This window comes from Cynara cardunculus, assembly GCF_001531365.2.
Source record: "Cynara cardunculus var. scolymus isolate 2C chromosome LG 15, CcrdV1, whole genome shotgun sequence".
In the NCBI taxonomy this organism is placed as follows: domain Eukaryota; kingdom Viridiplantae; phylum Streptophyta; class Magnoliopsida; order Asterales; family Asteraceae; genus Cynara; species Cynara cardunculus.
The window spans coordinates 15,372,082-15,388,723 of record NC_037542.1 but is presented as its reverse complement, the minus strand read 5'-3'; the positions used below and the strand labels follow the sequence as shown (position 1 = coordinate 15,388,723).

The window sequence follows — 16,642 nt, the reverse complement described above, 5'->3', positions numbered from 1 at the left end:
AATAATAAAATGAAATATTAAAATCATGATGTATCTCGCTGTATTGCAATTCTATAATTTCTTTAATTTTAATCCTACTACTTAATATCTCCTCAGATCAAAAACCCAAAAACAACCCATTTTATCATTAGAATTTAACCGATGATCGTAAAAAGAATGAATTATTTGTTTATTTTTTAATAATCATATTAAAAAACAGTTTATAAATTATTAAGAGATAAATCTTTGTTTTTAGAAGAAAAAAAGAATCAAAGGATGAAATTGGTCTGAAAATGACAAGTGTGGAAATCATGATGATAAATATATCAACAAAAACATCTTTTAGCTCCAGATTTAGACGGCACCTTTGCTCCCCATTTATATTATCCACTCTGCTGAAACTTGAAACCCTAGGTTAAGACTTTAGACTCAAGATTCAATTCCAAATGATAAATAGGAATTGGATTTAGGGGTTGAACCCTAATCTTCTGTGTTGAAAAAGTGCAGGATCTGTAACCACCACCATGGTCAAACCAATTTGGTACACCTTGTTACTCCTCTTTCTCTCGGCAACAACAGCTCAACCAGTACCACCTGTAGATGCTGAAGCATCTATCTCTCGCTTTCAGAACTACCTCAGAATAAAGACTGCACACCCACATCCAGACTACTCCACCGCCGTTTCCTTCCTCGATTCCTTGGCCAAATCCATCCCCAACCTCCACACTCGAACCTTGTACCCAGCCACCCCAGACAAGCCTCTCCTCCTCGTCACTTTCCCTGGCTCAAACCCATCACTCCAATCCATCCTTCTCAACTCCCATATTGATTCAGTCCCTGCTGAACCCTCCAAATGGTCTCATCCACCCTTCTCTGCAGTCAGAACTGATGATGGCAACATCTTTGCTCGAGGAGCCCAGGATGACAAGTGCATCGCCATCCAGTACCTAGAAGCCATTAGAAACATCATTCTAACAGACCCTCACTTCACACCTATACGAACAGTTCATATATCTTATGTGCCTGATGAGGAAATTGGTGGTTTGCATGGGATGGCCAAGTTTGTTGAATCAAAGGAGTTCAAACAGCTGAATGTTGGCTTCTTTCTAGACGAGGGGCAGGCTTCGACTACTGATCAGTATCGGGTTTTTTATGCAGATAGATCTCCTTGGAATCTTGTTATTAAGGCTGTTGGTATGCCGGGACATGGTTCAAGGATGTTTGATAATAGTGCCATGGAGAATTTAATGAAGAGTGTTGAGGTTGTGTCCAAGTTTAGAGAAAATCAGTTTGACTTGGTTAAGGCTGGGGTGTTGGCAAACTCGGAGGTTATTTCGGCTAACCTGGTTTATTTGAAAGCAGGAATTCCTTCCGGGGATGGTAACTTTGCAATGAATATGCAACCGTCTGAGGCGGAAGCAGGTTATGATGTTCGGTTGCCACCAACTGTTGATCCGGATCTGTTGAAGAAGCGAATTGGTGAAGAATGGGCACCTGCAACAAGGAACATGAGTTATGATATTGTTGAGAAGGGACCCTTGAGGGATTATATGGGGAGGCCTTTGATGACTGCTACAAATGATTCAAATCCATGGTGGAGTGTTTTCAAAGATGCTATTAAAGCCTGCGGTGGGGAACTTTCCAAGCCTGAGATATTGTCTTCTACAACAGATGCTAGATATTTGAGACAACTTGGGATCCCCACATTTGGTTTTTCTCCTATGAAGAACACCCCAATTTTACTCCACGATCATAACGAGTATTTGAAGGATTCAACTTTTTTGGAGGGAATTAAGATATATGAATCCATCATCAAGTCACTGAGTTCCTTTGAGTAAGTGTCATATTGGCAGTAATGTTTGAATTCCATCTCTCATTTTATAACTTTGTTTGAATAACATGCTACTCTTTTGTTTATATTTCAAGTAAGTGAAAGCATTGAATGTTACTGATTAAAATGGAGACCAGTGTTGGCTGTTGTTGTTCAATTCCAAAGATTGCCCTCCTTTCTATCATCTTTTTTTAATGTTGAACACAACCCATATGATATTGAGCTTGAGCATAGGTCCCATTCTGCTTGTGTCCACTAGCTGACAGAGCATGCGGGCTCAGCTCTCGCACTCCTCCCATCCGCCCCCTGAAGGGGGCTTGTTGCTAGAAAGTTCAGAAGTAGCTGAGAGAGCCCGGAGGGAACTTTCCCGACGATTTGTGATCTTGGGAGATGTCCTTTAAGAAGGATAAGTCAGAATTCGTGAAACAGGAAGAACAACAATTATCAAGTAAATACTTGAAGCATCAGCATGCATACACCAATTTCTTTGAATTAGGAGTAGAACAATCCATAAATATTACTTCCAACCTACTCTGCGACTAATTTAAACATCCCCCTATTCTTGTTCATAAATCAAACACCTTAAAACATGTTTCATTGCTCGGTTAGTAAAGTGAAGCCTAGGAACTGCTAGTTTGCCTTGGTTCATGGATGAACCACATAACTTTTTGTGTTGTGATTACTTATCTTTTGTTTGGCTATCCGCAAGGAACCCAACAAGATGCGTACATGATCAGCAACCATATCGAAGAGGCTAGACCGTTTCTTTCTCCTTGACATATTGTTTTGCCTGAAAATATATGGGCATGGCTACTTTGCTAGCTACTTGAAATCACATAATTTCTTGCAATCCCACGCCAATCACCTTTCCCTCTAGTAGAAACATCCTATCTCCTTCCTCTGTATATCAAATACCCAGATCCCATTTACATAAAGAAACAACCCCCCCCCCCCCCCCCCCCAAAAAATAAATAATATACTTTGTTTCTAAAAAGAATCATCACAAAAGACATTCACCATCATGCTAAGAACTGGTAAAAGTCTAAGATTCTTAACACATTAAGCATCTGAATTAATTGTTTGGTAAACTAGCAAACAAAAACCCTAGATTACGCCTAGGTGGTAGGTGGTAATATCTCCAAAGGTAACAGGTGTAAATCCCTTTATACAAATCAGTGAAATTGGTATGGACAAATATTACAAGATTATATATATATATATATATATATATATATATATAAATATAAAACTAGTGTAATAGATTGAAAATATTCAATAAATCAACGAAATTATAAGTCGAGCATATACAACAGCATGTGTTGACACTTCACCAATCCACCAGGCCACCACTATACATTGAAATTAAGTGAAACACAAAGAAAACATTGAGTCGAACAAATACATTAGGAAAAAAAAGCAACTTGCCAACCCTAAAATGAAGTGCAAGATAGATTTCAATGTTCATAAGGATCTACGCTAGCTAGAAGTAAGAAAATAACGGTTTTCCCCTCAATATGTTTTACATTAGAGTACAAAGTACACACAACTTAGTACTAAATGAAAATCCATGTAAGAGCCTCAATAACAATCTTACTCACTTGGGTTGAAGTTGAGGTGGGACTGTGAATGATAAAACCATCCTCTAGTTGTTTCAAGTTCTGCTTGTGCATAACATCCAATATTTGGGGCCAATGGCAACCATTTCCGTTTTCCATCAACATATGGTAATAGAAATTATTATGATACATGTTTTGGTAGAAAATTACACAATGAAGATGAGGGTAAGCAGGTTCATCAACATAGAATCTCAACCTTTTGGCCTCCGATCCTCTTCTGAGATTAACATAATGTGGATATATAGCCGGTAACTGTTAGGAACCGGTAAACAGAGATATCTACAAGTCACAACAGCCTTGCTTATCATCTTGCGTAATTAAAGAAAAGGATTACCAGATCAATGATCACAACTCTTTCCTAACAAGCATAGGCCTGTTAAACTTCTCAAAGCCCAAACATAACAAAATGCAAATAAATATACAGAAAAAGTATTTAAAGAATGACAAATTTAGTCTTGTCTGTAAATTAATAGCAGCTAAACAAACATTGAAATTTCATTTACGAACACCATCAAGTATCAAACATGTACTTATCGAAGTTATCAATTTACAGCTTCTTTCGTGGCAAAATACATTGGACTTTTGAAATCAAATCTAAAATTGATGTTGCTTACTCGCAATTACTAGTATTTGGTGGAATAGCTTCAAATGTTTTCCCCAAAACGAAATCAAGTTTAGCCATTATTATGGAAGTATAAATTAAACAAGTGAAATTTCAGATGATACCTGCAAGAAAAGCCCAAAATTCCATCTGCAAACACGACGAATAAAATCAAGAAAGAAAGGAATGAGAGAGTTATACAGGATGATCGGCGACGAGGTTGACCATACGATCGAAGAGTTTAAGATATTCTTTCATGGCTTCCACATTGCACTCAAGTGATCCACCGGTTCCGTTAATTTATATTTTCAAAACATACAAATGAAAGCTACAAAATTCTCAATTGATTTCAAAACAAGAAAGAGAGGAATAAAAGTACACTGTTCAATGATTCCAACAATGGGGTTCCTGGTGATCTTAAATTCAAACACATACATTTTATGAAGGGTAAAATTACAAAATAACAATTATTTTCATAAATTTTTTTATTATAGCATTTTAATTTTAGTTTTTCTTGTTATAGTAATATACTTTTAAACTATTTTTTATTAGAATAGAGTACTTTGAACAATTTATCTATTATAACATTGGGTAACCTTTTGATTTAAATTTATTCATTATGCAAGGTTTTTATATCACTTCATTGTCCACGTAGACTGTCCACATATGTACTATATTGATGTAACTTTCTTATTACAACATTGTACTTTCAAAATTATTTTATTATAATATCTACTGGTTCTTATTAAATAACGTACACTTTTAATTTTAATATTTAGATATTTTACTTGTTATTTAATAAATATATTAAATGAATTTAAAAAATTCTAAATTATTCATTAATATACCAATATTAATAAAACTAGTAGAAGACAACTTATCTTGCTAATATTTTTTTTAAAAATGTGTTTAAAAAAAATAAGAATTGTTTCTTTTTTACCAAAAAAAAAAAAGAATTATCTTTTAGAAAATATATTATATTTGTTCAAAAAGCTTACTTGACGTATAAATGTATTAAATTAATTAGATTTTTTAATTATTTATTAATATAACAATATTAAAAAATGGTAAAACACAATTTATTTCGTTAACATTTTATAGAAAACTTTAAAAGATATGTATTTTTTTGAACAACATAAAATAAGAAAAGTTACATTTTTTACAAACAAAATATATCTCGAAAATAATGTATCATATTTATTTAAGAAATATTTTACTCTAGAATATTTAATTTGAATGCAACTTAATAAGAAAAAGTCATAAAAATTAAATGTTTTTTTAAATCATAACAATGAAAAATGAAAATCACTAATAATAATTTGAAATAGGTTTTTATTTTTATTTTAATTTAGTCATCAAAATGATGCATCATCCACATCACTTCATTAAAGTCACACAAGCAAAAAAAGTCAAGAGGTTAACCGGTTTAAAAGATAACAAAACAGGTTACTCATTGCTATAATGAGTAGATCTTTTAAAGTGCGATACTTTAATAAAAAATAATTTGAAAGTAATTTGTTGTAATAAAGAAAAATAAAAGTAGAATGCTATAATAATAAAATTTATGAAAGTAGATTGTTATTTCATGCATTTAACCTTTTTATAAAAGACAAAATGAGTGAAAAAACAACCTATTTTTTCTTATCGAGAGAGTGTTGTGTGTATTTAATTCAGAGGTGATGATTTACGAATTTGGATTGGGTCTAATATATTTTTTTGTCTAACGGGTCTAGTATAGTAAATTCAAGTCCGTTTTTGTGGATTTATGGACTTTGCCCGTACCAACTTTATAAGCGGCCGGGTTCATCCACAGGCTAACGGGCTTAATTTTTACATTTGAAAAACAATAATTATATAAAAATCATAAGTTATGTAAAGTCATTTAAATTACATTAGTTCTTTCGAGCATAAAATAAGACGTAACAATATCAATGTACATAGCATATGAAAAAAACAGTTTCACAATATATGGACTAAGGACATTTTCTCTCTAATAATTTATCAACTTTTAAAATCTGGGTTATTTCAAGATCGAGATTTAAGACATATCGTATAACAATATAACATATCATATATTATATATATTTAGGTGACAGTTGTCACTCAGTAAAGGGAATCCAACTCAAAACTACTTTTAAATCTTTTTAATAAAAAACAGTAAATTATTAATTATATATAAAGTTTGATCAACTATAATAATATAACTGGTTGGACGGACTTGTCCAAATTCTTTTTTTCATTACCCAAGGTCGTCCATTGATTTTAGCGGTCCTGTCCAAACCTGCCAATTTTTTCGAGAATAATTGTATAAGCCTGCTTTTTTAACGAGTGGAACGAGTTGTACCACCTGTTGAACAACTCTAAGGGGCCGTTTACCAAACGCTTACTCGGGTAAGTGAACACCAAGTCTTTTTACCTTACCGAATGAATATGGCAAGGATCAAGAATCTTACCCGGTAAGTGAAGGCGATGACCCTTACCATGGTAAGCGTTTACCAGGTAAATTGTTGCATACAATACCGTTTTGGTGGACTAAAATCTTATCTGGTAAGTAAATGATAGTGTTAAATTTAACGGTAAGCGCTTACCGGGTAAGTGTTTGATAAACGGCCCCTAAATTTTAATTGTAGTCCACAATTAGTTTTCGTATTAAAGTAATATCAAATTGTGATGTTTATTAACATTTATTGATTTGAATAACCAATTTGAATCAATTATAATCTGCAATTCTAATTCACTCTGAATAAGTTACAATTAATTGAAATATATGTATGTTTTTCTCTTCTAATATAAGTGTTTATAATGTAAAAACTAATTTTACAAGTTACAGGGTGTGTTCAACAAACATTTACAAAACCAAGGGGTGTTCGGTAATTGGTTAAAAGATAAGGGAGTGTCGTGTAATATAATATAATATACAAAGTTAAGTTTATGTATTCTATAAAAAATTAGATCTGATTAGAGATGGCAAAAAAATCAGTATTGGGACGGGCCCAAATCAATTACGGTCCACCGGTCGGTCTCCGATGTGATCGGGTCCATTTGACCATCTTTAGATCTGATCTGACTCGATCAAAATAAAAGAATGAAATTTACTAGAAACATGTTTTAGTTTTAGAGTTATTTACTTGTTTCTTATTGGATAAGAAGCTCTTATCTCAATATGATATGAAGTAGGGTTGAACATGGTACAATATTATGTTTTTTTTCTTCTATATGGCATGTACCAATCAATTATAATTGGTACACAAAATATTATGTCATGTACCAACAAACTATACTTGATACCAACTTTTTTCAGTTGGTACATGTTGGTATAATATTGTACCAACATTGCAAAAATTGAAGTTATAAATTTATTTAAATTGACATATTTACCAACGAGCTCTAGATGCACTAAAACTATTGAACATTCACATAACATGTTGATGTATATTGTATCGCTTATCACTACTTATACAAGCATTCAAATAATCTTCATATCAATACAAGCATAATTAACAGTATAAACAAGTGGCCGTTGAGGAGTGTCGATGGACTGAGGAGGTGTGGACAAGTTACTAAGGTTGTTAGAATTAGACGCATGAATTCAATCAAAATCATATATATTCAAACTTTTCTTCGCCTATATATAATTCGTCTATGTGTTCAATAAATTTTAACATATATAAGCCAATTGAGAAAAGTAGTTGAATTCCATGGGTTTTCCTTCCTTTTGTTGCATTACGTTCCAAGGGTTGAAGAGAGATAGTCCATCAAGTTGTTCAAGGGCTAACTTGATCCTCTTCCCCAAGGATCCCCGATAAGGGAACCCTAACGACTCCAACTACCGTCCATGTATGATCCATACTAGATCTGACCAACTGCCCATCCTACCTCCTCTACGTTCTTGACAACCCATCTTTGTTTTAGTAGATTCTTTAAGTGGCGTGTTTCGGTCCCTTCCCGATTACTTAGAAAAAGTGAGCCACCGRTTCAGGTACAAGATACTATCATTACTGCCTGCACAATTAGACATCCAACCTGTAATCGCAACGAACCAATTGCAAGAGCGGAGCTCTACCAACTGAGCTATATCCCCCCGAGCCAAGTGAAGTATGCATGAAGGAGTCAGACCTTCTTCTATTCTTTTCGCTGGCGCAGCTGGACTATCCTGGACATGAACTAGAGACCTCGCCCGTGAAGTAAATCATCGCATCTACGGTTCAACCAATTGTTCAACTCCTTTTCTATCATTATATCAATTTTTTAATATGATATATACTCAGGAGTATGGATAAGTTATACCAAAATAATTGATGATGAAAAAGGAATTATAAATAGAGAAAACAACATATTTAAGGTAACATATATATTTTAATGTACCAAAGTATCAACCCGACCAACTCATATGGTTTGGATTGAGTTGCACTTTGATTTGGGTTGGGTTACTCAAACTGCAAACATTGAATTGGGTTGTTGAAATATTTTCAACCCAACTCATAAACACCCCACCCTCACTTGTCTTTTATACGAGGGGCAAACCCTTATTTTTCACATAAGTATCTTAATTTTTGAGTAAATTCCAATTTTAGTCCTTGAGATTTAGTGAAAAACTTGAAAGTGGGACCTAAGCTTTGATAAGCCTAGAAATCATCCTTATGGTTTTTATTTTGATCTAAAAGTAGTCCTTGATCACTAACTCTGTTAAAAATGCCAGTTAAAAAAATGAAGGGTATTTTTATTTTCCCGTTTATTTCTTTTTTGCTTCAAAAGAAAGAATATATAATATATTATATACATATATGATCTTATGCATATATACGACACCCTCCCCTCCTTCAAGTACTCCACATCTCGCCCATTTAACCTTCACCTTCACCAATCTCCACCGGTTACCCCACCCCCTTCGCCTTTCACCTTCCCCGACCTCTGCCTCTCCACCACTACACCATCTCGTCAAAGGGTTTTCTTCGCCCCTCCTCCCCATTGTCCGCCTATCTTACCAGTCCTTGTCGAAGTTGTAAGGAAGAAATCACATTTATGTATTATTGTACGTCATATATTTATAACATAGATAATATAATGTATATTTTAATTTTTAAAGGAAAATTGGTAAAAAGATTAAACTGCCTCACACTTAACAGGCATTGTTTAACGAAGTTAGTAATCAAAGACCATTTTCAAAACAAAATGAAAACCACGAAGATGATTTCTAAACTTATCAAAGTTCAGGTCCAACTTTTAAACCTTTCACTAAACCTGAGGGACTAAAATTAAAGTTTACTCTGATATTTTTTCAATGAACTAAAATTATATATTACGTATTTAATAAACTAAAATTATACACACATAAATTCTAAAACCTGGAACGTGAACCGTGACCCAACTCTCCCCCGGCGATTCCACCTCCATCCCCTTCTCCGGCGAATCCCAACCCCGCATCCACTTCTCCGGCCACAACCGACCACTCTCGTTCTAGGACGAGATGCACCGCCATTGTCGGCTTGATTCAGGGATTCTGGGTTGCTCGCTTATGGTTCTTCATCCACCACCACTGTCGGCTCGATTTGTGTAACAACTACTCTACTCCCATTACAAACTAAATTTAGGGTTTCTGTGTTCAAGTATCTTGAAAATCAAGAGAATATTTTCCTTCTATGCTACGTTCTAATGAAGATGAGGCGACAGATCGAATGATTTTTGCTCGTGAGTTGTTTTGACTTCGATCTTTGCATTTAAAAACAATTTATAATCAAGTTTTTGAACACACTCATATCACCATATATTACTTGGAAATATACAAGTGATTTTATGTGACACTGAACCACATGGTGTAAGAAAGAAGACCCACTCCCATATTCACCACCATCATTCTCTCTTCATTCAACCCTCTTCTGCCATTGTTGATCCCTTTCACCACCTTCTTCTCTTTGGTTTTGTCATATTCTTCCTTTCCACCCTCCAAATCTTTCTTCTTTGGCTTTTCCTTCCTCCAAATCCATCTTCCCACCGACATCGTGGACTTCCCCTAATTTCTCATTCAGCTTCTCAACACCGTCATCTTTGCCTTTTTAGGCACGCTTGACGATAACCATGGTTTTAAAGATCGAATGAGGCAAGGCGATAGAAAAACAAGCCCAGGACAAGGCGTACGCCTTAGTTGATTGAGGCGGTGAGTGGTGAGGAGGCATACTCGCAATCAAAACACTTTCTAAGGTCAAAGAAGCACGGCTGCTATCTCTCTCTCTCTCTCAAGAGAAATTGACCAAAATAGCCATTTCTCCCACGTTAATTGGTTTCCTAACATTCCTCTCCTTGATCTATCTAAATATCACTACATTCAGAAGTTTCACGTCTGCCACTTATGGACCCAATTGAAAGATAATTTTTTATAAGATTTGACTCGAGTCCATGATTGCAACGGCTAGACCTACAATTTGTTTGTTTTTCTTTTTTTGTTTTTCAGTTGGGTCCGTAAGTGAAGACTTAGACTTGCACACGTAATGATAGTTGGGTAAATAAGAGAGATGAATGACTAGAAGACCTGTTTTGTTTATTTAAGAGGAATGATTATTTTGACCAATTTCTCCTCTCCCAAAGCCTTTTAACAGTGTTGCAGTCAACAATGTACGGCGCCGCCCCTCTCTCAATAGACCTCAACCCTCTCTGTCTATAACACACATATATATATATATATATATATATATATGGAAATGTTTATTTGAGAAATAAAGTAGTGATGCTAACCCTTTGTTTCATCAATATTTGCGGTTTTAATTATAAAGCACCGGATAGTTTATCATATGGGTATATGGAAGATAGAAGAGTAATTTCGTAACTTTTACAAATAAGCGGCAATGAACCCCTGTGATTCACATATGAATCCGTAGATTCATATGTGAATCGGTTAAAATAATTCATATGTAAATCACACGAGTTTACATATGAACATATGTGAATCAGATAGGTCCACATATGAACATATAGTTCATATGTGAATAACACGAGTTCATATATAAACTCATTTGTTGCATATTCGTAAATGTTATGAAACAACCCCCTCTATTTTTCAAATAGCTGTAAATTTTGACCAGTCAAATCCGATCGTGACCGTACGAAGGACTAGAAGATATATATATATATATATATATATATATATCCGCCTAGGGGTTACGCCTCGTCTCGTCGAGGGAAAATGCTTCGAGGCCCAATTCCACCATTTAAAACTTTAATGGTCGTTGTAATCTTAGATATCCTGCTATTCTCAACGGGAACTATGATTTATTGGCAAAGAGGCGAAGAAATAGATTCATCATCCCACTCGGATCGATTAAAGAAGGGGAGAACCAACAAATACCTTCTTCCGGTATCTCAATTGAAATCCCTAGAAATGATATTCTCCATATAAGTAGTATTCTTGCTTATTTCGATGATCCTCAATATATAAGAAAGAGCTCGGGACTTACTAAACATGAGATTAGAGAACTGAATTCAATCATCAACGTAGACGATTTGATTGATTATCAAGGAGTCAAGGTATTTTGGCCAAAATACCAAATGGAAGTAAATCCATTTTTTTTGTTCTCGTTGAAGTCCACACTTTGGTCGAACCTTCTTCCATAATGATACAACACACACGATAGCATTATTGGGGGTAAATACATAAATCACTTTAGAAGAAGTCAGGTAGGCGGATTGGTCCGAGTGAAGAAACGAATGAAACTTTCCAGGTATGAAAAAAGGTATTTGGTTTAGGTTCAACGTGTAGCCCCATATAAAAGAACGGATGGTATAAATTCAGGAAAACTTTTTTCCGCCGGATCTCTTGCAGGAAAGTGAGAATCTACAACTTTGAGTTGTTAATTATATCATTTATTACGACCCACTGATAACCATCCAAACGTAAGCGCATTATGAACACTTCTGATTGTGGTTTTTCTGGTGAAACTTTGTCAACCCATTCAAAAGGTTCTTGGTCTCGCTACACCTCATATCAGGTAAGATTCTAGGTTATTGTCATGCTCATCCGGAAGATAAATGACACTCGGTAAACGTTTGATAAATAGCCCCTTAAGTTCTAACCACTGGATCAGTAATCAACTTAAACCCAATCTACCAATCTTAGCTCTAAAAACATACGAAAAGAGAACAAACGAATATAACTCATCAAATATAGACCTGCAATGAAGTCTGAACCACTAAAATCAAAGCATTATAGTACTCCAATCGAACTGAAAACATATCAGACCGAACCATTATAGTCATGATTTGACCTCTTGTTGTACAAGAGCACGCTCAGACGTTTCCATCTCTTATAACTGAAAAATTACAAAGTCTGAAACATCAAACCTCTTATCGACTCAGACTTAAGAGGCTATTAAGATACTCGATGATGATGATATGATGAAAAGTGGGAATTCACATGATCTTGATGAATGTCTTGATGCTACCTAATTAATCTTGTGGACTTGTGTTGAATACTCCAAAACCAACTCTGCAAAGATTGGAATCCTTCATCTTTCTTACTTTTAACCTAATGTCTATGATTTTAGAGAAGGATAATTCATGAAAACACACCAACAATTTGGTAACTTTCTCTTCAACCCATTCATTCATTATCATCAACTATAATTGAATACTCCAAAACCAACTCTGCAACTAATTTCTATTCTTGTTCATAAATCAAACATCACCAAAACTAACATTCAACTTTATGCCTTCTTTCTCTCCAAACAACAATGAAAATGACCCTTTAAGACTACACTTTTTTGTATACCCAGAATTCATCATCTGGTAATTCGCTCACAAGCATACAGCTAAAGCCCAAATCATAATCTACCCAACCTCCTACACTGCATGAATTGGACTATGGCCAGTAGACCCTTGATTGGGATTATTAGCATGAAATGCAGATGGCCTACTTAGACTTCCAACTAGCTTTAAAGAATTCGGCCCACCATCACCAGTTGATTTGCCTAAACTCAGTTTTGACAGCCCCACAAGCTCATCCACATTGATCGGGTTCTTTGAGTGGACTGCTGTGGGTTTAAGAACCTTGTGAGACTCAGCTTGTGGCCCTGGAACCGACCCCCCAGGCCAAAATGGAATAGCAACAGGTATAAATGCTGGAAACATGCCCGGGTAACAGTATTGCCTTCCCTCTTGATGCATCAGGTTGGTTGTCAGGTCAGCAGCTACCTCCACAATGTTTGAATTGGTAGAATCCGTTGATTCACACTCTTCTTCTTTTTCCTCCAGTGTAGGAACACACATAGGATCGTTGATGGATTGAGTCTCAGGTTGTGAAGTGTTTCCATCGTTGTAATCATGGGAAGCCATCATTGAAAGATCAAGAGGCTGCACATTCAAGAAACCAAAACAGAAAGAACAAGCAACAAATTAAGAAATAATACATTGTACCAAGCGTGCATCTTGAGATGCCCTCAATCCCAACTCAAATAGGAAGTCTTAATTCACTTCTGTTGTCCTATCACCTATGATGAGCTCAGGAGGAAAACTCCCACGAGGCCTCATTGCTTAGTTAGCAAAGTGCAAGTCAAAAGGCAAACAACGCAATGGCTCGATTGCAATGCCCTTACAAGGTTTTCAGTATTTCTGGTGTAGATATTTGGAAATTCCTTTCTACCTACATTTTGGTCAGAGTAACTTAAAGATGAAGGGGCACCATCCCCAGCATCCTATGCTCCTAATCATGCACTCTGCTGAGACAAAACCATTTACCTTAAGGTCACAGAGTAAGGGCAAGCATTTTTCTTCTCTACTGTTCCCTTCATCTAGAAATACTGGTTCGCCTATGTGCGATTGAAAAAAAACATAACATTTTGTATTCTGATTACTTATCTTTTGTTTTGCTACCCGCAAGGACCACAACAAATATGCAAAGGTGAACTAGATGAAAGATACATACATCATCAGCAACAATATCGAAGAGGCTAGACCGTCTCTTTCTCCTCGACATATTGCTTTGCCTGATAAAATATTTCTGGGCATGGCTAGCCACTTGAGTTGGTGTTCTTGAAATCACATAATTTCTTGCAATCCCACGCCAATCACCTTTCCCGAGCTTCTGCAACCCTAGTAGAAACATCCTATGTTCTTCCTCTGTCCAGGGAACACCTGGAAATCAAATATCCAGATCCCATTCACATAAAGAAACAACCCCATTTAGCATATAGTTTGTTACCTTGGATGGTTATCAGAAGATTTGGAAAACTTAAGATTCTAAAATGTGTGTACGGATAATTATCTCTGATTAATTAATTATCAGACAACTATGAATAAAAGAATCAGGAAAAGAAGGATTACAAGATAATTATTTAGTCGAACCAAATAAATTATAAAACGATGGAATTACGAACCAACCCTAGAAAACATTAAATTATGAAATTTATGATTGCAAAAATTGGAATATTAAGGAAAAAGATAGAGGTCTGACCTTTTTTTCTTTCACGGCTAGAAGAAGAGCCCGCAACAAAGTCTTCCGATGCATAGCCGTCGGCAGCGGCGTTATGATCCGGTGTGTCTCCTGGAGAATCGAGGTCTGCGCCGGCGGCGGCGAATGAAGCGTTGAAAGCACCGCTTCCGGATCCGGTGTAGTGGGTCAAGTTACCCATACTAGCACTTTTACGGATGGATCCATCCGTAATTCGTACTCCAAACAGCTTCAAACCTCGATTAGGACAGGTCCGAGAGTTGTGGCCATTGTTGCTGCAATGAGAGCAGCGCCTTGTCATGTCGGTGTGTGTGGGTTTAGAGGGAGAAGTTGCAGTGCATGATCGGAGAATGGCTAGGGTTTTGTCAAATTTGATTTGGATTGAGTTTCTCTCTCAAGAAATGGGTATCGTTTTTATGTTACGGGGTGGATGAGAGAGAAAGTGTGAAGGGGATGGATTTTATATACATGATCCATTTTTAAAATAGAGTAAATTACGTTTTTAGTCCCTTTGGTTTGTTCAAAATTGCAACTTTTGTCTTTATAGTTTAAAAATTACTATTTTCATCCTTATAATTTGTAATTTGTTGATATTTCCATCTATGTGTAGGTCTTATTATTGTTTTGTTACCTTGTACTTAAAACTAAGAAATTAGATCAGAAACGAAAATTACAATAAATTACAAAATATAATAACAGAATCGTAATTTCTAAACTACAAAGATGAAAATTGAAATTATCAACAAATCAAAGGATGAAAATCGTAATTTACTCTCGAATATATGAATAAATTGCATTTAGCTCCTTGTACTTATATTGTTTTGGTCGAACTGGATTTTTAAATCGGGAAATTTACAGAAATACATCCGCAACTTACAGAGATACCACATGTCAGCAAAGGGTTAAAACCCTAATCTCATTAAGCTTTGAGCCCTATCAGCAATTTTGGCTAAAAAAAACTCATTTTCCATGTTTTCAAATATTTTTAATTGTGGATGTACGTTATTTTTTCAACAATAAGTTGATTTTAATTCCAACTTCTATAGTAATCGTACAATTTATCAGTACGTTGATGGTTGTTTGGTAGAATTATACAGTAATTTGATCTATAAAGGATAGAACGGTTTTAGGTGAAGGTGTACAAATCTTTATGATTTCAATTATTGAAAGTATCGGGTCATATATTGAAAGGTAAATTTCAAGATACTAGCAGATATAGGGTTGCGTTTATAAACCAAGCAATTACAAATATGTTCCCAATGGCCCATCATGCTCTTTGTTGTCGCCATCTGGAGATGAATGCAAGCACCAGGGACAAACGAGTTAAGATGCAGAAAAAAGAATATTTTGGAAGACATGCAAAGTATATAAGGTGGTGGACTTCGACATGCTTATGCAGGGTTTACGACACAATGTATCTAACAGAGCTCCATTGATGGACGAGGTTGGATCCGAGATATGGTCAAGGGTATATTTCGCTAGAATACGTAACAATACTATGACTTCTAACAATGTCGAGTCGATGAATGTATTGTCCCGTTTTATGTGCAAATTACCAATCATGTCACTTATGGATTACTTTCGAGCTTTACAACAAAATTGGTATTTTATTCGTAAGTCGGACATCGTCAATTGATAATATGGAGTAAATCCTGAGTTGGTTTGATGGGGTGGTTACTCCCATATTGTAGCTAGAAATAAGCATTGGGTCATTGGGGGCACAATGATGCGGGCTCATGGAGTCGACATCGGCTATTGACTATATGGTTTAATTTCTAGTGAACGGGCATATTTAGGATTATTGGGGGATCCCTATGCAAGGTACAGATTAGGATTGGTTGAACTTGATGATCATTAATCCGTAGTGAGGCTCATTAACATATATATATGGGTTGGCTCAAATACAAACCAAGATTTTTGTGTTAATTTTGTTAACCAAGTTCAACCAATCATATTCTATCTTTTCTTTAGGTTCACATATAACTCATATATTAATGACAAGGGTAATTAAGTAATTTGTGATTTATGTAACTCCCAAATCATTAATTGGAAGTTACAACTTTAAAATCTCAATAATTGATGATTATGTAATATTGATATTTTTTTATACGTGTTCATGTTTTGTAATTTCGATTTATTCTATCCATAATGATATTGATTTTGTAATTGTTAAAGAATTT

General features: G+C 35.3%; 2 protein-coding genes across 2 annotated transcripts; one reads left to right on the top strand and one right to left on the bottom strand.

Annotated features, from left to right (window-relative positions):
• The first annotated feature begins 339 nt into the window (after positions 1-339).
• LOC112527698 (aminoacylase-1-like) lies at positions 340-1,967 on the top strand. Its single transcript, XM_025138466.1, has one exon. It carries the CDS (start codon positions 504-506, stop codon positions 1,815-1,817), a length of 1,314 nt encoding a protein of 437 aa, XP_024994234.1. The 5' UTR covers positions 340-503; the 3' UTR covers positions 1,818-1,967.
• Positions 1,968-12,592: 10,625 nt separating this feature from the next.
• On the bottom strand, positions 12,593-14,887 carry LOC112528809 (transcription factor KUA1-like). The gene is made up of 3 exons (XM_025139897.1): positions 14,466-14,887; positions 13,938-14,146; positions 12,593-13,366 (listed from the first exon to the last, which is right to left on the bottom strand). The coding sequence occupies exons 1-3, from the start codon at positions 14,761-14,763 to the stop codon at positions 12,857-12,859; spliced, it is 1,017 nt and encodes a 338-aa protein (XP_024995665.1). The 5' UTR covers positions 14,764-14,887; the 3' UTR covers positions 12,593-12,856.
• Positions 14,888-16,642: the final 1,755 nt, after the last annotated feature.